The sequence below is a fragment of the Lygodium microphyllum genome, chromosome 19 (assembly GCF_053477565.2).
Source record: "Lygodium microphyllum isolate KBCC chromosome 19, Lygodium_microphyllum_v1.1.10, whole genome shotgun sequence".
NCBI lineage: Eukaryota > Viridiplantae > Streptophyta > Polypodiopsida > Schizaeales > Lygodiaceae > Lygodium > Lygodium microphyllum.
The window spans coordinates 30152423-30176514 of NC_141153.1; the positions used below are offsets into that span (position 1 = coordinate 30152423).

At 42.3% G+C, this 24092-nt stretch overlaps 1 protein-coding gene across 4 annotated transcripts in view; it reads right to left on the bottom strand.

Moving 5' to 3' along the window:
- The window catches only part of EMB3012 (embryo defective 3012), a 184440-nt gene that overhangs the window by 118635 nt on the left and 41713 nt on the right, over nucleotides 1-24092 (bottom strand). For all 4 annotated transcript variants that reach the window (XM_087699842.1, XM_087699844.1, XM_087699845.1 and 1 more), the window contains 10 exons: nucleotides 21284-21642; nucleotides 20956-21138; nucleotides 20662-20797; nucleotides 19939-20087; nucleotides 19400-19511; nucleotides 18672-19276; nucleotides 4084-4207; nucleotides 3676-3959; nucleotides 3424-3537; nucleotides 3251-3313 (listed from right to left, as the gene is read on the bottom strand). In XM_087699842.1, the coding sequence (XP_087555968.1) occupies nucleotides 3251-3313; nucleotides 3424-3537; nucleotides 3676-3959; nucleotides 4084-4207; nucleotides 18672-19276; nucleotides 19400-19511; nucleotides 19939-20087; nucleotides 20662-20797; nucleotides 20956-21138; nucleotides 21284-21642 (2129 nt within the window). The remainder of the gene's footprint in view (nucleotides 1-3250; nucleotides 3314-3423; nucleotides 3538-3675; nucleotides 3960-4083; nucleotides 4208-18671; nucleotides 19277-19399; nucleotides 19512-19938; nucleotides 20088-20661; nucleotides 20798-20955; nucleotides 21139-21283; nucleotides 21643-24092) is intronic.

The following is a 24092-nucleotide window of genomic DNA, read 5'->3' on the forward strand; positions in this document are numbered from 1 at the left end:
CTATCAGTATATTCTCAGTGTAGGCAATCTCACAACTTTCTTGGAGTTCATGGTATTAAGATTCATGCAAAAGGGGTCTGAGGGATTGATTCACCTCATTCTTAAAGGAGATTCTGTAATACCAACTATTTCTTTGGTTTATTCCCACATCACGATCTCACTCTGACAGAAAATTGACTGGCAATGGTTGCAAATGATGTAAGATGTCCTAAACACAAGCAAGGCAGACATAATAGGCTGCTAACAGCATGCATGAAAGTATAATCCTGTTAGCAATCAGCATGTATCCAATTGGGTAAGAGATTGTCTATTACAAACTCATTTGTCTTCATCTTTCATAGTACAAATAAAGTGCAAGCACAATACAGTCCTAAATGGCCTAGGGAACACCCAGCTTCAGGTCTCCACTCACATTAGAATGTAATAAGGCATAACCCCACCAACTCATCCCAAAACCCCGAGAGGGTGACAAGGGACCTAAGCAACTCTCAACTTTACACCCCCACTTAAATTAGAATGTAATAAGGCATAACCCCACCAAGTCACCCAGAACTCCAAGAGGGTGACAAGGGACTAACTAATCATTCAATGTCTCAAAGCAACCACTAGCCTAGCCCAAGCTCGCCAATCTGCCTAGCCTTCTTTGATCTAAGTGCCCATGTGTGCCTGGCCTAACTGACAATGGGCACATGGCAGTTTTACATGTAGGTCAACTTGCATGGCCTAACTCCCAAAGGGCGCACATGAAAACCTCATGTGTGACAAGGTATCACCCCCTACCTAAACGGTGATATCTGTCATTTGTAAGGTGGGCAAATGAATATGTCAAAAGTGCTAGGTTGTCCCAAGTCCCTCTACCTAGAGTTGTTTTAGTAGCAAGGCATCCCAAGCAGAGTCCCCTTGAGTGGAGTCCACCAAGGACTCTCACTTGGCAATAGGAACAATGTTCATTCTTGCACAAAAGCTACACAACCCACATAATCTCAGCTATCTATACTCTAGATTTTAGAACTTCAAAAACCTACCAAACTTGCTGACCCAATTCAGATCATAGTTGTCAGGTATAGAACGTATGATACAATATGGTATAATAACATACGGTACTAAATGGTACCTTAAGATTTAATAAGGCATGGTACAACACTACTACAAGCTGAAAACATTAACTTGATAATTTTGGACTACAAGTGATAGAACACATGTTTAAAGCCAAAATACCAATACCATTAGAATACACAATATGAATATGTTAAGCTAAAATGCATTAGCTTTAAAACAGCCCCAAATTTTAATTAATTAATGAATTAAACCTATATTGAAACGAAACACATTACTAGAGAGTATGTGTCCCATAACCACAAATCCTAATTGGGAGGAACCAAACTTTCTATTAATAGGCATGCTGCCCTCCATCCAGCCTTAATCTCGTTTTTGCAATTTGCAAGTGCTAGAGCTTTCCTATCCCCACAACCCATTCGTGGAGGATATCTCAGCCGGAGCTGTCCCGGTTTGCTGTCCACCTCTTGGCACCGGCTGTCCAAACATTCCTTGCTACTAGTGACCGATTTCTGCCCCAATTTCACTGCTGCAGATCAAGCAACTGGTGCTGCCATCCATTCCAGTTGTCACCCACTATCTGCTGCACTCAGAAGCCTACATTTGGTGTTGCACTTCCCTGATCAGCCTGTGTTTTCTGCACAGCTGGTGTCACCATCAGCTGGCAACCTCCCTACAAGTTGCATTTTCAACATTCTGCTGCCAACAACTGTCTACCACTTCAGCAGTCATCTGCATTTGCTGTTTTTCTGCATTTTCCTGCCTGTTTGACACAGATCCAACTTCTCCTTGCTGTGTTTCCTGCTGCCAAACACCTTCGGAGGCTGCCTTGCTGCGTTTCAAGATCCATCAAAGTACGGCACACTCTCCAACTCATACTCTCTGCCCCCATCCTCCAAAAATGGGAGTTCAAGGGTCACTATTCTTCACTGTGAAGTGTGTTTGCTGCATTGAGCATTGTATTCTTTTCAGTATTCATTCTTTATTATTTACTGTGTTCATTGTCTCTATGTTACTGTGACCCTAACTATATTCTCTATTGGTCTGTGCATTTGTCATACAAATGTTTTTGCGTTTTCTTTTGTAGAGCCTTTCTTTACAAAATACATGAGGGCAACAAGCCAAAACATGTAAGGCATATGCCACATGCACAACATGCACCACAACTTACAAGTAGATAGATGAGAGTGAACACATATTACATTATACAGCAATCATCATAGAAAAGGGGCTGTCTTTCCATATTAAAAAAGGGCAGATTTTGTACTAAAGAGGGTGTGGAAGAAAAGGATCAATTCTTCCATACTAAATCATATAAATACATATGGTATGGTACCCTACAGACCAGTCCATATGACATACGGAAGCAACAATGATTCAGATGTAAGATGACTTCAGTGTCTCATACAATCTTTTGTTCTCCTTGTAAACTACTCATCTACCCAAGGATTTGCCTAGATTTCAAAAATAGTTCATTAAGGCCTCATTAACTAGGTCCTACATTTCAGAACATTGTCTATGGCAGTCGTCCTATATATGAGAAATGTATTTCACAGTTACTTCACAGCTTCTGTGGTAGAATGAGAGAACAAGAGTAAGAATAGAGTGAGATACATTGAAGTTAGCACCTCTTCTCTGATATTTGGCCTTCATTTATTCTTCATTCAGTTGTGATTGCTAATATTGCTCTCTAGTTGGCATGTGATTGTGACAATCATCGTTCATTGTGTTAAAGTGCTGAAATATTCACTTCACCACTCAATACACTAAGTTTGTCTTATCAAAATAACTCACTCACTTCACAAGTAGTTACCAATCCACTATTGTTAGTTACTAGCTGTTTGCTAGTTCCTATCAGGCTACTTAGTTGTCTACTAACAGCTCCACTTTCCAACAAAAAGTAGCTCATGAATATAGAACATTTATGCTTTTCCTTTCAGATGTTTCCATCAACATTTAAGTGCATATACATGCATATTGGTCCTTGAACTTCTCTTTTTTGTAATGTAAAGAGGACTCTCAACTGAGAATCAGTGACCTTCTAGGAGATAAATTGGCAAGCTTTATGTAATAACTAGAAGAAATTGAAGTTTATAGGATCCTTTCTCTGGACAAGTTCCAGATTTTCAAACTCAAATAAACCCAATGCTTAAGAGGTTAAATAGACTGTGAACTAGCAAACACAAGGGAGTACCTTTGCACTAAAATGGTGGTAGAGCAGCACAAAATTTGGGTCTACGCTCAAAGAACTAACCACCTGCAAGATGATGCAAACAATACTTCATCATCAGCAATAAGAAGGGAGAAATCATACCATGCATATTAATATAAAAGAGATTATATTCAAATAATGTCTGAAAAGATGACCTGTAATTTCACAGCATCTATTAAGAGTTCCATTTTTGAGAAGAAACTTTCTTGGTTGGGCAGTTGTGAGAACCACCTTTCATTTAATGAGCCTACAGTTGCTCGCACCAGACACTGAAAATAAACAGCAGAAGTATCAACAACAACCCCACTTAACCTTCAAGATAGACAAACCAAACAAAGACATTTTTTATTAGATACAGCCCAGCCATAATAAGAATTGAGCATAAGCCCCATCACAAATGTCATTACCTCGCCAACCCCATCCTTAAGCACCAGTGTCTCCTCCCATTGACCATATTGAATGTGATCCACTGATATATTATGCCCTTCCCAGTAACCTAAAGATGCACAACCTTCTAAACTCCAACTCAGAGGAAGAGAGGAAGCATTTGCAAATGGACTCCCATTAGCACCCAGAGCAACAACAGCAACTTTCAGAGACCGACCACCCACTACAGTAACAGGATTTTTCTGCAGACGGTTTTGATCACGATCTGCTTGGGAAGAAGCTTTTATTTGTTCTAAAGAATAATCTGATCCAATGTATAAACAGCATAGAATGAGTTGAAATAGACATGAAGGACACAAATATGTTAAGGTGCGAGAACATGTTCCTCTGAAACCAAAGAACAAGCTAATGATTCAGCTTTCATCTACCAGTAGCATCGATCAGAAGAGTAATCGATGATGGCAAGCTGCAGATAACTGAAAGTTTGACTGTAGCTAAGACAGCTTTTGCATGCCCTGGTCCAGCAGAGTTACCACGATAGAACATCAAAGTCTGTAAAACAATGATGCACCTTTTATCAGCTCATCAAAACAAAAGGACACCCGATTGTAAAGTCCACTACAGTCAGAGCAATTTTAGATCACTGCGACAATGATATGCTGTCAAGCAGCTGAATACATTGTAAAATGTAAACTTTTTATAATTCTGACTGTATTAGAAAAATAATAATACTATAGTATTCTATCCCTTGAATTTACTTGTTCTGATACCCAAAGTTTGATATTCAAAAAAAGACTCTGCATTTATACTATGTTAGCCTACACCTGGAACTTGCAGTGGCATCAAAGCTGCCCTGAAACTTTGCATGTTTCCATTCTACAACTTTGAGATGAGAAGAGCAAGACAGTTTAGAGAGCATTCATATGGTTGTGTTGGAAAAAGGACTTCTACTGTCTGAGACGACTCCAAATTGCCTCTGGGCCATGTTCTTGGCGGGAACAGTTACAAAACCGTCCAAGTCGGAAGCCAGCAAGTTGCATCTCAAGTCGACTGCAGTGCAAATAGCTGACTCTTCTTCTAAAAGAAAATTCAAATGAATCTACTCTAGCTTCTAAAATCAATAGAAATCGAACACAGATTGATGCAAAGATGGCCAGAGTGATGAGAGTAACCCTATGGTGAACATGCATGGCTCCAAAAATACAAAAAGCTTGGTAAGGATGCAAAGGGAGCATAATCAAGAAGATAACTATCACGTCTACCACAGGTGCAGAAATGCCTACAGCACTATCTTGAATCCATGCTGCAGATTTGGAAGAAGGTCTCAACCTTCATCCACAGCCCTTCTCAGGTAGAAAACTGCACAAGAAGCCACAAGGCTACCAGCAAAAGAAAAGCAAATTACAAAGTTGGCACAACCGGACTCATAGTAACATGGAATGGGTTTTGGGAACAGGGATGGGAGCAGGGACAGGGGCAGGAATTGTCATCTCCTGTCACCATGAGAGGGGGCTCAACCATGGGGAAGAGATTGGGATGGTATAGGGACAGGATGGGACGCTATGGGACTGGACGAGAAGCTAGAAATTGGCCATCCCTTGTTACTATGCCGGACTGGAATGGATGGTCTCCATCCGGGAGCACCCACCTCTCTGAGTTAAAGCAGCTGCTAATGACATCCTACAATGTTCTGCCATAGAAAAAGAAATTCATACTTTGAAAACCGAACTTCTCCAGTCACTCTGCAAGAAATGAAAAGATAAGTGACACTCACATGTATACAAGATGCACACCTCTCTCTCTCTCTCTCTCTCTCTCTCTCTCTCTCTCTCTCTCTCTCTCTGCTATAATAGGTAATTGTATTAATCACAAAAAAGTACAAGTACAATATTACAAGATTACAAGACAGCTCTAGGCCATCATGCATAAAAAGATACAAAGTCATGGCAAACAAACAGAGCAGATTGTCGTATCCTCTCTCTCTCTCTCTCTCTCTCCCTCTCTCTCTCTCTCTCTCTCTCTCTACATAAGCCATCATGCATAAAAAGATACAAAGTCATGGCAAACAAACGGAGGAGATTATCAGAGCTGAAATGGGAGCATCACCCATGGTGGTTGAAGCCTTGATCTAGGCAGTGACTTTCATACGTAGACTATGGGAGCTCCCCCAAGAAAGATACCACAGCTAACCCTGGCCTCTTCTAGACAGCTAGCAGTAGATGGTGACAAACATTGTTGGTATGCTCAAATGAATACATGCATGAGTTTACATGGGCTGCAGATTAAAAGACGAACCCCCCTTTGACTATAGCTTGGATTCCCCTACACTCAACCTAAGCCGATCAAAGCTGAACCATGTGATCAGAGCAGACATACTGAGATTAGATATGAAGAAGATGTGGCCGACACCCCTGCCCCATGGCACAAGGATGGCATACTACCAGACCCACTTCCTTCAAGTATCTGAGAATGGTTTGAACTTTGATCACCTAACCCAATTACATGGATACACAGCTACCTCATGGATTGCACACAGTTATTGGTAAGATCTACACCTCATCCCACCACTTGAGGATTGAGACAGGCAGATGGGAGGGCATACAAACAAAGGAATGCATATGCCCACTATGCAACAAAGAGCTAGAGACAGAGGAACACTACATCTGCCGATGCACGATATATTATGATATACCAGGCAGATACCATTGTCTGTTTCGAGAGGGTCTTCGACCCTTGAGATGAATCATGCAGTTTGAGGATCAAAGATGCTTGGGTTTCTTCCTCTTGGAGCTCCAGAGGCGTAGAGCAGCTATTCTACGGAGTAGGAGGCCCCCACAGCTCAGCTCACATAGACAAAGAGCTGTCATTGACTTTTTCATTGCTACACGACCCACTATGGCACATACCACTACTGCCACAGCCTACAAGAGTACATCATTGGACCTCATCTTTTGTAGGTGTCCCTTTGGATAGGGATGGCACTCAGCTGGTCTAGGCACCTACGCCCACCCGAAGGAAGGCCTAGACATCCACACCACAAACAAATTAGAGCCATCATTGAGCGCCATAGGAGACAGATGCCAAGACAACTCATGGAATGCCCTTGGGTCTTAGCAAAGGACAATTGACAAGACATTCGCCGATATTTTCCTTGAAGAACTCAAGGTCTTTATAGATGATTTGGGGGCTGTCACGATTCAAAATAGATTGCTTATTATTTTCCATAAATATTTTATATATTTCCATGAGTAGTGCATTGCACTCAATCTGCGAAAGTGTGTATCGGGGTTCCTTATGGCTTGTTCTTGGGCCATTTGGTGAGTTTAGATGGTATTACTACTAATCCTAAGAAAGTAGTAGTCATACCCACGAGCCCAAGGAAGTTTCATAGTTTTTTTCTCATCTGTGGGGCAATATCATCAGTTAACTAACACATTGGCTAAGCATTCTTTACCTCTACTGACGAATCTCTTATCACATCGCCATGTGTTTGAATGGACTGAACCATGTAAGGTAGTGTTTGAGGATGTTAAGATGGAACTTTCCAAAAAATCAGTACTTAAGGCTTCTTAAAGGAATGAAGTTTCTATATCTTTAGGGTTGTGACTATGCATAGCATGAGTTCCTATCTATCCCAAATTTGGGAAGGATAGCTTTATCATCTGATTACATTTGCTAGCAAAAAATCAAGCATTTCAAAGATTCTTTACAATTATTTAGAAAAAGTATGCTTGGCTATAGTTTTGACCACCAATAAATTTAGACATTATATTCTTTATGAGAATGTGTTGTTCTTCACCAAGACTGAGGGACTACACTTATTGATGAACAAGATTAAACCCTAAGATTGCTTGGCCAACTAGTTAATATCTTTATAGGAGTTTGACTATGAGATTCAGAGTAAGCCACCAAAATTGCAAGAAATTGTTGAATGTTTAATGGACTTGGGTGAGCCTAAGAAGACATGGCTAACATCAGTGATTGCGAAGAGTTATGTAAGTTTGATGCAGCCTTAATTCCATCATAGTACACATCTATTACACATTATCTATCTAGAGGTAACCCTATGTAAGCTCTTTCTATGTCTGAGAAGAGGAAGATTAAGCAACATGCACTTCACTTTTCCATTATAGTTGGTGTCCTATATAGAATGGGAGTGGGTGAGTTGTATCATCATTATGTAGTGCCTAATGAGGTACCATTCATTTTAGAGAAATGCCATGATTCATCATGTGGGGATCATTTTTCTAGATGGCTTACCACCTAGAAGTCTGTATGTGTTGAATATTAGTGGCCAATGATTTTCCAATATGCTTTTGAATATGCTAAGTGTTGTGATATCTATTAGAGACACGATGCTAGGGAAAATTGTAAGAGGCTACTAAACCCCATTTTGATGATGTTTCCCTTGGAAAAGTGGGAAATTGATTCTGTTGGACTTGTGTATTCTTCATCTACCATCTATTGAAAACCGAAGCATTAGAGCATACCGAAGTAGATCTAACAGAATGGCCTGATGGTGTCTGAGACCGCCATATCTTTGAATCGAGCCATCTGATCTGGAAACATACGTGTGAAGATCTCCTATAGCTGATCTAATCTGGAGACATACGTGTGAAGATCTCCTATAGTGGATGCTCCAAGTATGACGACGTACCCTATGGTCCCATGTCAATCTCCTGACACAACTCTGCATACACTAGAAGGTCGATAGAAAGGTCACCACAAAAGGATGAGTCTACCTAGAAATATATGTATGTACAAACATAATTAGCTATCTAGCCATTTGTAAATTATGTGTCGGGCAAGGCTACACAAGTGGGCACATTTGAATCTAGGAAACTAAATCAACTTGCTAGAAGATTCAATTTGATTCAAAGGGAAGTTGAATGGCTAGGTACATGCTGGCCGCCACATGACCATGAATACTTGAGGCCAAATCAAAAATGAAGGCATCAAGGGTATGCCAAACGTGCTAAAGACCTTTCCATCTAAGAAATTGGAAAAGGAAGGGATAAACTGAGTGCAAAGAAGACAATGAAGCCATCTTACCCAAGACCCAAGTACGGATGGTGTCCGTTGATGCTGAGTCACCAAGGTCCACACACACGAAACAAAGCTCAAAATGTGTCTCGTGAGAGAGCAAGAGATGCAAAGGTGAATCAATGTGTCATCACAAGTAGTGTAAAAGATACAACGGCCCCACAAGATCTTACACGCACATAGGACATCCCCACTAGAAAGACCACCCATAAACAGCCTCCACACAAATACTTTCCCCCGATAAGGAATCTTGGACCTCCACAATGGAAGAAATTTATCCCACCACTTCTCTCTACTATCCTAGGAACAACAGACTTTACTTGCTTTCTCGATGACCCATCACTTGTCCTCTACCATCTTGTGGTAGATCTGATCAACCGACCTGTTTTGAAAATCATCCAATTTCACAAATATCCAATCCTACCAAGTTGAACCACGATAAAAAGAAGAAAATGGATTCTACCGATAAAGTTTTAGACTCTAGGCACCTGAAAGTGCTAGAATATGCATCGGAAAGAATAAAGATGGGACTACCTAGGAATGGCAACATCATGTACCAACTGCAACCCCAATTGAGCAATCAGATAAAATTTATCTCGTCGCAAATCTTTATGTGGTCAATTAAGCAACCAAGATGTGGCCACCACTTCTGCTTGTAATGAATTAGCCTCCTTTCGCAGATCACGAGAACACCCAACTCTAAAGCAAAGTACATCTTCCTAAGAGGCAACCAGATGAGTCAACATGCCACCAAGAACTCCCGATTTGGGTATTACCATGCAGAAGCCCGTGATTCTCAAGGAAATAAAGGGTAATAACGACCCACAGATGATGATCCGAGCACATGGCACGGAAAAGAGACCAACGGAGTGCCAACATGTGAGTTTGTGCATCCAAAATAGCCCCTCCACCCATGCGTTTGGGGGTGCGCGCATGCGACCAAGAAATCCACGAAATGCCTGCATGCACGGAATCCTTCTTCCATAGCATGAAACGAATAGAACGAGTAAGAGCATTCAGTGTAGTAGTAGTCCAAGGCAGCAATGGCAAGAAATATGTGAGCATTGGCAACATAATTGTCTGGGCTACTTTGAGGTGAACATGGAAGGGCCAGGCCTGAGACTTCCAATACAGAAACTTAGCCGCCAGTTTCTGAGAAATCCACTGTAGAAGCTGCTTTGGGGGAACATCAACACTCAAAGGGTACCCAAGATGCCTGACAATGGAGCCACGGGGAACAACCATACCCTACCAAACCAATGACTGCAAATCCGACTCCGTGCAGCTGAGAATGGCTGATTTCAAAGAATTGATGCGAAGACCGAAAGCCTGACCAAAGAGAGCCCAAACATCTAATGCTTTGCGAAGGTTATCCTTGTCCGCACGCAGAATCATAAAGCTGTCATCAGCCAAGGATTGGCTAATCAAGTGCTGTCCAGAAGGAAGTGACAATCCAACCAACTGAGTAGACACTGCCATATGAGATAACATCGAAAGAATTGGATGAGTCGCAAGGGCAAAGAAGAGAGGGCTCAAAGGGCACCCCTGTCTGACAGAGCGGGCAAGGACAAATGGCTCGGTAACGCCTCCATTCAGCATGACTCGCGATGACGCCACAGCACTGATGGTGTAGATCAAACGAGACATCCAAGCACCAAAGCCCATAGCACACATAAGTTCTACAACGAAAGACCAGTCCAGATAGTCAAAAGCCTTTTCCAGGTCCAATTGAATCATTACGACCTCCTGATTAGAATGCCTTGCATAATCAATCGCCAGTTGCGCATTTAATACATTGTGCAGAATGTTTCGGCCCTTAATGAAACCATATTGGAGAGGATGCACAATGGCAGGAAGATGCTTATGGAGCCGGTTCGCCATTACTTTGGAAAAGATTTTATACATAGAACCCATCAAAGAAATTGGGCGCCAATGTTTCAACATAGACGGCAAAGGAACTTTTGGAAGCAGTTTAATAAGTCCTTTCCAAGAGGAAGGCATGATCCCCGTTTCCCACACCTGCTGAAACAAAGCCATCAATGGTTTCGCCAATTGGGTAGCAAAAACCTCAAAGAACTCATTGGTGAGACCATCCTAGTCAGGACTTTTATCCTTGGGCAAGTGTAACAAAACATCCATAACCTCCGCCTCACAAATATCTGACTCCATAGTAGCTTGCATATCCTACGGAATTTGATTGCGGACCAGGTCATAAAAAACTGAACGGGCCTGAGTAGTTTAGCCTAAAGGTGGAGAAGTGGAACCAAGAAGGTCGAGCAAATAATTCCTACACATATGCACAATAGTCTGCGGATCAAGGACCATGTGACCTTCTGCATCCTGGAGTCTAGTCATATTCTCTCGAGCAGAAGAGGCATGGAGAGCTCGAAAGTACTTATGAGTCTGACACGCACTATCTTGCAAAGTCTCCGTCAGATGTTGCAATTTGGCCTGCTGATAAGATTTCAACTGAAACTCTTTAATAAGATCAGCCACACGCATTGCCAGTGAGAGCAAAAATTCATCATTTGGAGTGTCCACCAGCAGAGAACGAACCAAAGCCAGCAGGTTCTCCGCTGCTTGTCGACGCTACTAACAAAGAGAGGCATGATGGATCCCATATTGCCGAGCAACCCACTGCACATTAGAGAGCAATCATTCAAACGAAGCAGTACCCTGAGAGGAGAAGTCCGATAAGAATCGATTAATCAATTGCTGCATATAGCCCTGAAAGATTGCATGCTTCAAATAAGACGAGTTGAAACGCAAAGGGAGTCCCTCTAGAAATTGCTGAAAAGGTGCAATGGGTTGTGCAAGCAGCTCAAGCTGCAGAGGGAAATGGTCCGACAAGGCATATTGCTGCAACACTTTCATTTCGAGCATATCAGGAAGAAATCATCATTCTGCATGATGTATATGCGGTCCAACCGCGACCATGTTGTTGCATACTGGGCAGAATGGAAAGTAAACCCTGTAGAAGACGGGTGTAGCCAGGACCAGAGATCTTGCTTAAGAACAATAAGAGCCAACTCATGATACATACGACTTTCCGGCGCGTCCATTACCGAATGCTCTGATGTGGAAGGCAACAATCCTGTTGCCTTGTTTTGCACGTACTTCGACCTAGTCAGTGCCACGGGAATCCAAACCCGAAACCTATTGTTTACGTTTATCCAGAACTTTAGGTGGGTGGGTAGCATCCTACGACAGAGCATCACACACCATATCTTCCATGGACAACGCAACATGCTTAGCATCTGAAGTGTGGTGCTGCTCTGGGCATTCGGCCATAAAATACCCCAATTTTCCACACGAAAAGCAATGTCCTGCAAAATTGCCCCATCTCAAGCGTAAGTGTAAAGAATGCATGCTAGAGCAATTGAGACGTAACCAAGCACGCCTTTTCCTAGCAGTGTCCCATAACATACACAACCGGTTACGATTCACGGCCCTTAGACTTGGAGGGACCAGAACAGTGCCCACAGCGGCCATGGCGTCCTACAACATTGGCCAATAGACAGCCGAGCAATTTTCCACTTCAACCCACACAGGGCATTCACGTTGCAGCAGGCGCTAAAAATCTGCCATTGGTTCCCAAGGCACAACATGGACCAAACGGCGATCAAAGAACAAAGGCACTTTAGACAGGAGTGCAGCACGGTGCGTCTCAAATTTCAACAGCACCTCAAAAAAGCCTCGGGGCCCAACAAAAATCTCTTCAACACATTCCCCTTGTAGCAGACTGTGCAGCCACTAGCGAATACGAGAAAACTGTGGGATCTTACCAGTGAAGAAGAATATCACAACGCGTAAATAAAACACTGAAAAGGAGCGCAGGACATTTTTCGGGTCCACAATGGCTTCCAAAACATCTTCAATTGCAGAGTTAGAAAAGACTTCCTAATTATGTTGAACATAATCACCAAGCAGAGTATTGGCAAACTCCAGCAAATGCTCCCAGTCAACATCCTGAGAGTCCACAGAATCAAAAGCAACCTGAGCATAGGAATGATCTTGATGATCCATTGTCTCTTCCAAGGTATGCTTGGTGCGTTTGGCCGTAGGCTGGAAGTCAGGACCAAGGGGCATCTCTTCTGCGCACAGAACCATATCCTTGGGTTCCAATACATAAACTTGGCTGCCAGTTTCTGTGAAATCCACTTCAGTAGCTGCTTTGGAAAACCATCAACACCCAACGGGTACCCAAGATGCCTGACAATGGAACCACGGGGAACCACCTGACCCTGCCAGCCCAATGACTGTAAATTAGACTCCGTGCAACTGAGAATGGCTGATTTGAAGGCATTGATACGAAGACCAGAAGCATGACCAAAGAGCATCCAAATATCTAATGCCTTGCGCATGTTGTCCTTGTCCGCACGCAAAATCATAAAGCTATCATCAGCCAAAGATTAGCTAATAAAGTGTTGTCCCAAAGGAAGAGACAATCCGGCCAGCTGAATAGAGGCTGCCATTGAAGATAACATTGAAAGAACCGAGTGGGTCGCCAAAGCAAAGAATAGAGGACTCAAAGGGCAACCCTGTCTCACCGAACGTGCAAGGACAAATGGCTCTATAACCCCACCATTGAGCATAACTCACGAAGAAGCCACAGCACTAATGGTGTAGATCAATTGGGACATCCGAGTACCAAAACCCATAGCAGACATAAGTTCTGCAATGAAAGACCAATCTAAATAGTCAAAAGCCTTTTCCAGATCCGATTGAATCAATACGACTTCCTGACTAGAGTGCCTAGCATAGTCAATAGCCATTTGCACATTTAAGATATTATGCAAAATGTTGTGGCCCTTAATGAAAGCATATTGAAAAGGATGCACAATAGCTGGAAGATGCTTGTGGAGCCGATTTGCCAGCACTTTGGAAAAGATTTTATACATCGAATCCATCAAAGAAATTGGTCTCCAATGTTGCAACATTGACGGTGAAGGAACCTTTGGAAGCAATTTGATAAGGCCTTCTTTCCAGGAGGAGGGCATGACCCCGGTTTCCCAAACCTGCTGAAACATAGCCGCCAATGGCTTCACCAATTGGATAGCCGAGCTCTCAAAGAATTCATTAGTGAGACCATCCCAACCAGGACTTTTATCCTTAGGCAGGTGTAACAAAACATCCGTAACCTCCTCCTCACAAATATCAGCCTCCAAACTGGTTTGAATATCAAGTGGAACCTGATGGCAGACCAAATCATAGAAGACAAAGTGTGCATGCGTAACCTGGTTAGAAGGCGACGGAGAAGAACCAAGAAGATCAAGAAAATAATTCTTGTACATATTGACAATGGTCTGCGGATCAGTGACCATTCGACCTTCTGAATCCTGGAGTCTAGTCGTATTTTCTCGAGCCCGAGAAACATGCAAGGTGCGAAAGAACTTATGAGTCTGACAAGCACTATCTTGCAAATTGTCAGTCAAGTTGTGCGATTTGGCCTGCTGATAAGATTTCAACTAAAATTCTTTGATAGGATCAGCCACACGCATTGCCAGTGACAGCAAAAATTCATCATCTGGGGAGTCCACCAGCAGTGAATGAACCAAAGCCAGTAAGGCCTCCGCTGTGTCTCGACGCCTCCGACAAATAGAGGCATGATGGATCCCATACTGCCGAGCAACCCGCTGCACATTAGAGAGCAGTCGTTCAAAGGAAGCCGAGCCCTCAGAGACGAAGACCACTAAAAACCTCTCAATCAAGTGCTGCATATAGCCTTGAAAGATTGGATGCTTCAAATAAGACGAGTTGAAATGTAAAGGCAGTCTATCCAGCAATTGCATAAAAGGTGCAATGGGTTGGGCAAGTATCTCAAGCTGGAGAGCGAAATGGTCCGACAAGGCATATTGCTGCAAGACTTTCATTTCCAGCATCTCATGAAGAAAATCATCATCCTGCATGATATACATTCGGTCCAGCCACGACCATGTAGTTGCATATTGTGCGGAATGAAAAGTAAACCCTGTAGAAGAAGTGTGGAGCCAAGACCATAGATCTTGCTTAAGTACCTCAAGAGCAAAGACATTCCACACCCGGCTTTCCGGAGCATCAATCACCGAATGCCCTGAAGTGGACTGAGAAAAGTCAACACACATATTGAAATCCCCCATCAAAAAACCCCTTCTGCCAAGTGACATGGAGCTCTGCAAAGTCTTCCAAAGATCCCGTCGAGATGAAGGGTCATTCGGAGCATAGAGGCCCAACAACCATAAGATCTCTCCTTCAAATAAAACTTCGATTACCAAAAGCGGCCCTGTACATCATTTTTAATAAGAACAGGCTGGTATTTCTCATGGACAATCGTAAGCACGCCAGAATAGTGCATAGCATGTGTTCCTGCATAAAACAAGTGAAACCCATGGCAATCCACAACTTTTCCTGCTTCACCGTGGCTCTTGTGCTCAACCGCACACAAGACATCCCACTAATTCTCATGCAAGACAGTCCACATGGCATGTTGCTTATGGCGAGAACAAATGTCTCGCACATTCCACGTGGCTATCTTCATATATCTTCAAAAAAGAAATCAGGAACGAGGCACCGCTTGCCTTGATTTAACCTTGTCTGCTAGAATATCAAGGACACCTTCATCCAGAAAATCAGCTAACACTGCAAAAGAATTCTGACGAGCCGCTTTAGAGGTAGATGGAATATCCACTGCCTTGGGAGTGGAACAAGGATAACGACGATCCTAGGGTGTAATCACATTACCTCTATTATCAAACGCCAACTTAGAAGGTGGGCCCTTTGGACCATCTGTATATACTTTCCTCGTAGACTGATTACGGGGAGCAGAAGGAACCACAGATGCGCAACATGCTGTGAAGAGACCATTCCTTTCCTGCGCATATACGTGAGCATGGAATCCTGTGAAACATTGGGCCCAGAATCCGCCAAGCCACCATCCAACTTTTTACCTTTTTTGGGACGTACCTCTAGCCAATCATTGCTACGGGAATCCAAACCCAGGACCGGTTGTTTACCTTTATCCAAAATATTAGGTGACTAGATGGCCCCATGTCTCACGGGGCATCAAGTACCATGTCCTCTATAGGCAGCACAACATGCGCATCATCTGAAGACGGTTGCCTCTCTGGGCATTCGGCCATAAAATGCCCCAATTTTCCACACGAAAAGCAGTGTCCTGCAAAGTTGTCCCATTTCAAGCGATAGTGCAAAGGATGCATGCCAGAGCAATATGTTCGGTCGACACGGAGAAGGCCAATCTACAAGGTGGGAAGCAAAATCTGGATACTTACAATCCCATGGCGTGATGACTTGACCGGCCGCATCAAAAGCTAACTAAGCAAGAGGATCAATTGCAAGTTCTTGTGGCTGTAGCTATTTGGAGAGTTGTGGAGCCTTGGTGGCAATAGAAACTCACATAGTATACACGTCAAAAGACTTGTCTCGACAATGCAAATAAGAGCAAAGGAGGTCCTACAATGGAGAAGGATCAACAAGTACGATGGGCGTAGGGGCCTCCTTCGCTTTACCTTTATTCCATCAAGCTTGCTTGGTTGAACAATCTGCTACTTGGCAAAATGGGGTAGATGCTTTTATCTTTATCCATGGGCTGATCCACCATAGTACCTTTTCGGTCTAGGCATTATGCTGCAAAGTGATGTAGTTGACCAGAGGGAAAGCAACAACCACTAAAAGTACCCAACTTAAGCCAAAACCAAAGAGGCCTCATACTACTACAATCGAAGCACAACCAGTTAGGTCTCTTTCTAGCTATATCCCAAAGCATGCACAGTTGATTTCCGTTGGCTGCATTCAGACTGGGGGACACCAACATGTGACCCACTATAGCCATAGCATCCTTGAGGACAAAGCACAAACTGGACGTGAACAAAGCGCAAATCCCCCCACGCCAAAAAGGCGGACAGAAGGCTAGCACATAGGGCATGAGGCTTGCAGACAAGCCACAATATTGGGGTGACACAAGACTGGCACACAAACAACAAGTGTAGAAATGGCATCAGGATGTGTCTTGGGGGAAGAGAGTGGCATCAACCATCAAGGTCAGTCCAAGACATGCCAGTAAATTTAGGTCTCTCCTCTGATTTGCCTTTTCACGAAAGAATAGGAGACACTGCCAAAATTTCCATCAGTAATCAATTAGCTGCATGACAATTTTCCATGAAGACACCAAATGATTAAGAAGAACCAAGAAAGACGTCAAACAATTTTCCATGATTAAGAAGACACCAAACAATTTTCCAATAAACAAATTTAGCCTCCAACTTTTGCAAGATCCATTCCCGCAAATATTTTGGCTAACATCAACTCCCAACAAGGTATCACAAATTCGGCCTTCAACTTTTGCAAGGTCCATTCCAGTAAATGGTTTGGCTGAACATAAACACCGAAGGGATAACCCCAATGTCAAACATAATTGACACAGGGTACTAACACCCCAAGGACTAAAAATAATTCAATGCTACTGATAAGGGAAGATTTCGGAGTATTAACATGGCGGCCAGAGGCATGCCCAAAAAGATTCCAAACATCCCATGCCTTATGAAGATTATCCCTTTTTGCATTGAGGATCATGAACCTGTCATCTGCTAACAACTAAGCAACAAAATGCTGTCCGAAAGGAAGGAACAAACTAAATAACTGCCCAGTGGCCACCATATGGGATAACATACTAGGTATTGGATGGATCGCCAAAGCAAAAAACAAAGGGCTCAATGGGCAGCCCTGTCTAATTGAGCATGCAATGGGAAAGGGGTCAGTAACAACACCATTTGACATGACCCACAAGGATGCATTAGCATTCATAGTGTATATCAACTGAGACATGCACGGCCCAAAACCCACAAGGTGCATTAGCTCTGCAAGAAAGGACTAATCTAGATACGAAAGACCTTTTCCAAATTTAACTGCACTAATGCCACTTCTTGATTAGAATGTTAGGCATAGTCAATTCCCATCTGCACATTGAGCACATTAGGCAAAATGTTTCTACCCTTGATAAATCCATACTAATTTGGGTACACAATGTCAGGGAGATACTTATCAAGGCGGTTGGCCAAGATATTCGAGAAAATTTTATACATTGACCCCATTAGGGAGATCAGTCACCAAGTTTCAACATTGAAGGAAGAGGCACTTTTGATATCAATTTAATAACTAACTCCTTCCATGATGTTCGCACAACTTCTGTTCCCAAGCCTGCTGATACATGACAGTCAAGGGTTTTACCAAATGAGTGCTATAGGTGTCAAAGAACTCATTAGTGAGGCCATCCCAACTAGCACATTTATCCATGGGTGAATGCAATAATACATCCATAACCTCATCCTCACAAATATCACTCTACAAGGCAACATGGATGTTAGGTGAGACCTGATCCCTATCCAAAGCATAAAAGGCCAAATGAGCATCGAAAATTTGCTCAAAGGGGGTCAAAGCCAAGCCAAGAAGACCCAGAAATTAGTTTCGGCATACGTAGCCAATGGTCTATGGATCTATAACCATGTGGCCCTTCGGATGTTGGAGTCTGACCATGTTCTCTCGAGCAGGTTAAGGGTGCAAACCTCGAAAGAATTTATGATTCTACAAGGAGGCATCTTACATTTTCAGTCAGAGATTTCAGTTAAGCCTGCTGATAAGATCTCAACTGAAACTGCTGAATAAGGTCAACCAATCATGTAGCCAATAGAAGCAGAAATGAATCGTTTGGGGATTCAAGAAGCAATAAACGAACCAAAGCCAGTAATTCCTCTGCCATCTGCCGACGCTGTCTGCAAAGGGAGGCATGATGAATGCCATATTGCCCAGAGGTTATAACTCACCTTTGAGTAATTTTTCTCAAGAAAATTACTTACTTGGACAAAGAGGAATGAACATAAGGTGGAACAGAACAAAAGATAGGAATTACTTGCACCCTACCACAAACTCCAAGTTCTTGGGAAACCACAGCATGTATAAAAAGCAGCTTGATCATACTTACATAATTTCCAAGAGAAACACAGGTGATGTCGTAGAGGCGTCGACCACCAATTGTCAGATAAGACACTTCAATATTTTTTGATTCATTTTCAGAGTTATCTGATAGAATATCATAGCCTTCAAGAAAATCGACTCCTTGACCCCAACGTTCAGGTCCACCTTTTAGCATGACCTTCATACTGCTCCCCGGCACAAGTAGCATCTCATGCACCTGACATTGACTCATTTCATATGTACTTCCAATGTTCTCAAGGTGAGCTATTGTACCACAGTGATAATCCCCATAAGAGTGTCCAACACCAATCTGTAAAACTGATAATGGAGCATAAGCAGCCACAGTCCAAGAAACTGAGAGAATGTTTTCAGATGCTGCTAGACTGGTGGTTTTTAAAGAACAATCAAGAGCCAAAGATGCACTGACAGTTGCACGACCTGGCCGGATAGCCAAAAAATATGTCCATCCACAAAGGGGACCAAAATCCTCAAAACCATTTTTAAGGTAGTCCAAATCATCTGTGTTATTAGCTTGTTCAAATAAGCCCTCTCCACCAAGAAGTCTCCAGTCAATAAGAGAAGAAAATGACTTGCATTTTGAATAAGCAATGCCTGCAATATAACTGGCATTATTACTACAAAATAGAACTATAGTTGGCAAAAGTACCTTCAAAGCCTCTTCCAAAATTAGAATGTTTCCTTGAGGTGTTTAGTTCCTCAAGCAGATTATCTTACCTTCAGGACCTTTCAGAGTGACACCAGCTGGAATAAACGAACCAATTTCTGCCTCCACTGCCAAGCCTTCAATCTTGGCAATGGAAGAAGGACAGGATACCTCAACTACAACCTGCAAAACCATGCTCAATTCAAGACAAATTTCCACATACAAAGAAGGTGCTATAATGATACTAATGTCCCAATCAGTATCTAATCTTGAACGAAAGCACTCTTTGCTGTCTGCATGATATTGTACAAACTTTGTCAAGTTCACAGATGAGCTAGAAAGTCTAGTTGTCTTACAGCTGCAGGTCACGAAAGATAGAGAGAGACAAAGACAGAAAGACAGACAGAGACAAAGACAGAATTACAAGAAAAAAGGACAAACACAGAGAGACAAAGCATGTCAGTGCTCATGCAATAAATTCTGACATCATTTGATACTCTCTTCCAAATCTAAGAGCTCCAGTAGCTTTGAAATGCTAAGGTGCACCCATCTCTGAATCACATAAATCAGATCCGTACTTGACTGCAGAAACACACAGCACATAGAGCACCTCATCTGCATTCAATGGATTTGTCAAAGCCACGGCTCGTATCACTCCCTGACTCAATCCCTTGGCACGGACTAAACCCAAGCTGTTCACAGAAACAACTGCTGGATCAAGTGATAGCCACCGGTAGTCGGAGGGTTTAGTACCACAGCCTGTGTCAAACAAAACAGTCAGTCAGATTTTCATGACTCTGCCTTCCAGACCTCCACAGGAACATAACAAACAAAGCATAGCACAAAGAAACGTCCCAATAAAAAGGTCCCCAACATAAGAGAGACCGCAGATATGTGCATAATAGTCCACAAGAAGATATAATAGGATAAAAGCTAATTGCCATGAAGTACTCAAGACTACATGGTCCTCTCATCATGATTGTCAGATTTAGCAAGGAATGGCTGGGATTGACCCAACACTATGTTAGAAGGCCAATTTGGGGCCTCTGGTCCAATTTCAATTCAACTCTTTTATTTAGTATAGCTTCTTTGATATACAAACAATAATGTATTGCTCTTGCAATACTCAATGCCTTGTGTACCAATACTGTGCTAGAATTATGAGAAGTACAACAAATAAGACCAATATCAGCAGACACTTCAAACTTTTCAAAATTCCACAAACATAACCCATATAAAACAGATGAAATATCGCCCTTGCAGCAATTTGACCAGAAAAACATGTTGTGTGGAAATTTTAAACATTGAATAAATTAACCTTCAACCAATTTACCTCCTTGTACTCTAAGCTCATATTCTTGAATGACCTTTGGGTCCCAAGGAAGTATCACTTTATCTCCTTTTTTACCATCTTCAAGTTGGATAATAACAGGATGGCAGACGAAGACTTCTTGTTTAACAGTCAAAACCTGCATGTATAGAATATCAGATCAGAAAGAAGCTTAGATGTGCAAAATCCAGTAATCAATTATAGTTCACATGCTTCTGAGTGAACTAGTTTCTCCTGGTCTTCCACATGAGTGCAGACATTGCTTTTCTAGTTCAAAAATGTTCATGGTATGAGTACCTCGAATTGGTTATCCTCCAAAGATAGTTGAAATCTCAAAGAAGCATACAGCCATCCAGTCCCTTCAGATATAGCCTTGATAAGAGTGCCATTTTGCCAACCTTGTTCCGACCTTACGTCTTCAGGAATAGATATTGATTTCCAGTAAGGCAAGCCATCAAAAGAGAGATTAAGCAGGTTACCCTGAGGGAAAACAGTCAATAGAAAAGTAAAACAATGATGCTACAATATTGCATCATCCCCCCAAATCCCCCCCCCCCCCCAAAAAAAGGACAAAGATACCAAAGAGCTACACATGAATATGCAGGACTTATTTTGTAATGAGGACCTGGGTCAGGTACAATGGTCTAGAGCCTGATTCAGGTGAAAATGCCAAAACTTGTACAACATAGTCCCAGCCTGCCACAAGAAACCAAGGAATATCTGAAGAGATAAAAGAGATCTCTGCTTCCGGAGGCTGTTGACCTGTAGCTTTGAATGTCAAGGGGGTCAAGAGCAACTGCAAACTGGATGGTATCACAACATATAATGAAGAGAACTGGTGGTAGTTTGGCACTCGTATATCTTCAACAATAACATAGATATTTCCATAATTTTGTGTAACAACTGTACCCTTGACTGAATCAACCTCAGCTACTGATGCATTAGTGACTGACCAGTAATGATTCCGTGATGGCAGCTGTATGACTGCAATAGACAATGACAGAAACATCTCAGTGAGACACAATATCAACACACACAAATGAATCAAATTACCAGTGGTATGTACACCCCCCATGTGCATAGTGTTGGTGAACCTCAAAGTGAGGCTACCTAGACACCCATATATCATTGCCTCCATCCTTCCCTCCCTGCCACACACTTCTTTTGGGTGAAACAAGTTGAATGCATTATAATAATGTACAAGAGGTGTTATGCATGCATTATACTACTGTACAGAGAAGGAATGAGCACTTGTACAAAAGGTGCCATCATAGACATCTTAGGGCTAGAAGGATGGACCCTATGGGAGACATGCAGAGAGGGAGGAGAAGATGGCTGCTCCAATCTTTGTAGCCTGTCAAGAGAGGGTTTATGTTCAAAACAAGGCTCAGACCTCTGATCTTCATTATGATCACAACACCTATTAGAGGGAGTATGAATATACTCCTCATCCAAGTCATCAAAGCCTTGGAACCGGTGATATTCCATTCTTTAGACCTGCAAGCACACTAAATTTGTTGCATTCAACTCTAGAAGAGCCGAATAGAGAGAATAATCCACTACACCAGTAAGAATTTGGTTGTAGATGTCCCGCCTTTGTCGAAAGCACCTGTTAAGCCCGGAAAATCTGTGTTTTCTGCAACATACAGCGAGCTGAAATTTTGTGTTTTCAGCAATAGGGTGGTCTTCTTTGAATGAAACCTCCATGTCCTCACTAAGACAATGATACTGTGTGAAAGTGCACAACGGAAAAGGAAAGCGAACATGGAAAAAAAGGGAGAAGAGAGTGACAACAAGAATAAAAGGGAAATTTGCATCGAAACTGAAAGAATGCTACAATGATGGACTGATCAACCCCTGTACACAACCCGATTCATCAATGAGGGGATCGGATCAAGCCAGCACAAAGTTAGAGTGTGCAGCCAGCAGCAACCTGCAAAAGACCTAAGACAATGTCTGTCTGCTGCCAAGTGGGGCTATAAATAGTCAACATCTCCAAAACCTCATTGACCTGCCAAATCAACGGCCAAAAGTCCAAAAAATAACTCTAAATCAGAATCAAAATAAAGGTTCCTCTACATCCAATCCAACAATCAATGTAGTGATTACAAAGACTCCCAAAACCCCACTAAAAGTGCTCCAAGAGGAGAGAATTCCAAGGACTACGTGTCCATTTCTACTTTCTAAAGGAAATGCATGATAGAAGAAAGAAAGATGCAGAAGCAATGTTCAACCTATTGGAATCCAAAATGACAACCCAAGTCATTGGTCCAAAGCCCAAAGAGTTTGATCCTAATTTTAGCCCAAGCAGGCTCCCCCCCCCCCCCCCCCCCCAAAAGTTACAAAGGAAGGCAGTCTAGTGGTGGATAGAGATCCGAAGTGGAATGCTATAGATACAAAGAGAAGGGTCACGTCTCCCCAAACTATCCAAACCCTGGAAGATCGATTAGGGAAATATGGACTTGAAAAGGGCCTCATAAGGATGAGATTTTTGGGAGATTACTTTTTCTAATCCAAGGAATATTGGTGGGCCTAGGTTGCAGGCCTAGGAGAAATCGCAACAATCAGAGGCTGATCACAACCTACAAGGGATGCCTACACTAACAAGCACCCCGCAGATGAAGGAAATGTAAACCTAAAGTTGATTGAGAAAGGAAAATGAACACTAAACAAACTAGCAATGGCAATCAAAGCTCCAATGTCTCCATCAAACTCTCACAAAACTCACAACCACTGTCAAAATAAAATGGCAAGCTAACAGCTAAGTCCCATATAGCAAAGGTGATTTCTCCAACAAAAGTATTTTGTATTGGCTATAAGTGAGCAATACATTATAGAATCCACCAAAAGCAAAAGGAACGCCTTTTGCAAAAGAACTCCAACAATTGATTGCACCCACTAGGGCACATCTTGTGGGGAAGGCATTTTCCTCAAATATAAAATAATGACAGATTTCCTAGAATACTTCTTTAACGAAGACACTATAGTGGACAGCTTTATTTCATAGTTGAAGGTCAAAGGTGGATCATTTTATTTAGCTCACCAAATTTCCTTCACAAGAATCTTGCTATCCAACATTGTATCTCCTCCCTCTTTTTCATCAATACATGCTAGGTTTCATTCTTTTCAAGCACCTTAGCTCGATGGATATAGCCTTCAATTCAACAAACACACTTACAAGGTAAAAGACAAGATCTGCAAACTGAAAAGGGTTGTGCATGAACACACACACGCACACACACACACATTTGTTCTTGTGAAATGAGTTGAATGTATTACACTAATGTACCACAAGTGAAGTGTTCAATGAGAACACAAAGCACATAAAAAGCATTGAGAAAAGAGTAAATACTGCAATGGTCAATGTCACAAACAGAGAAACAATCAAACAAAGACTGTTGAAGTGATCTCTCAATGAAACTAAACTATAAAGC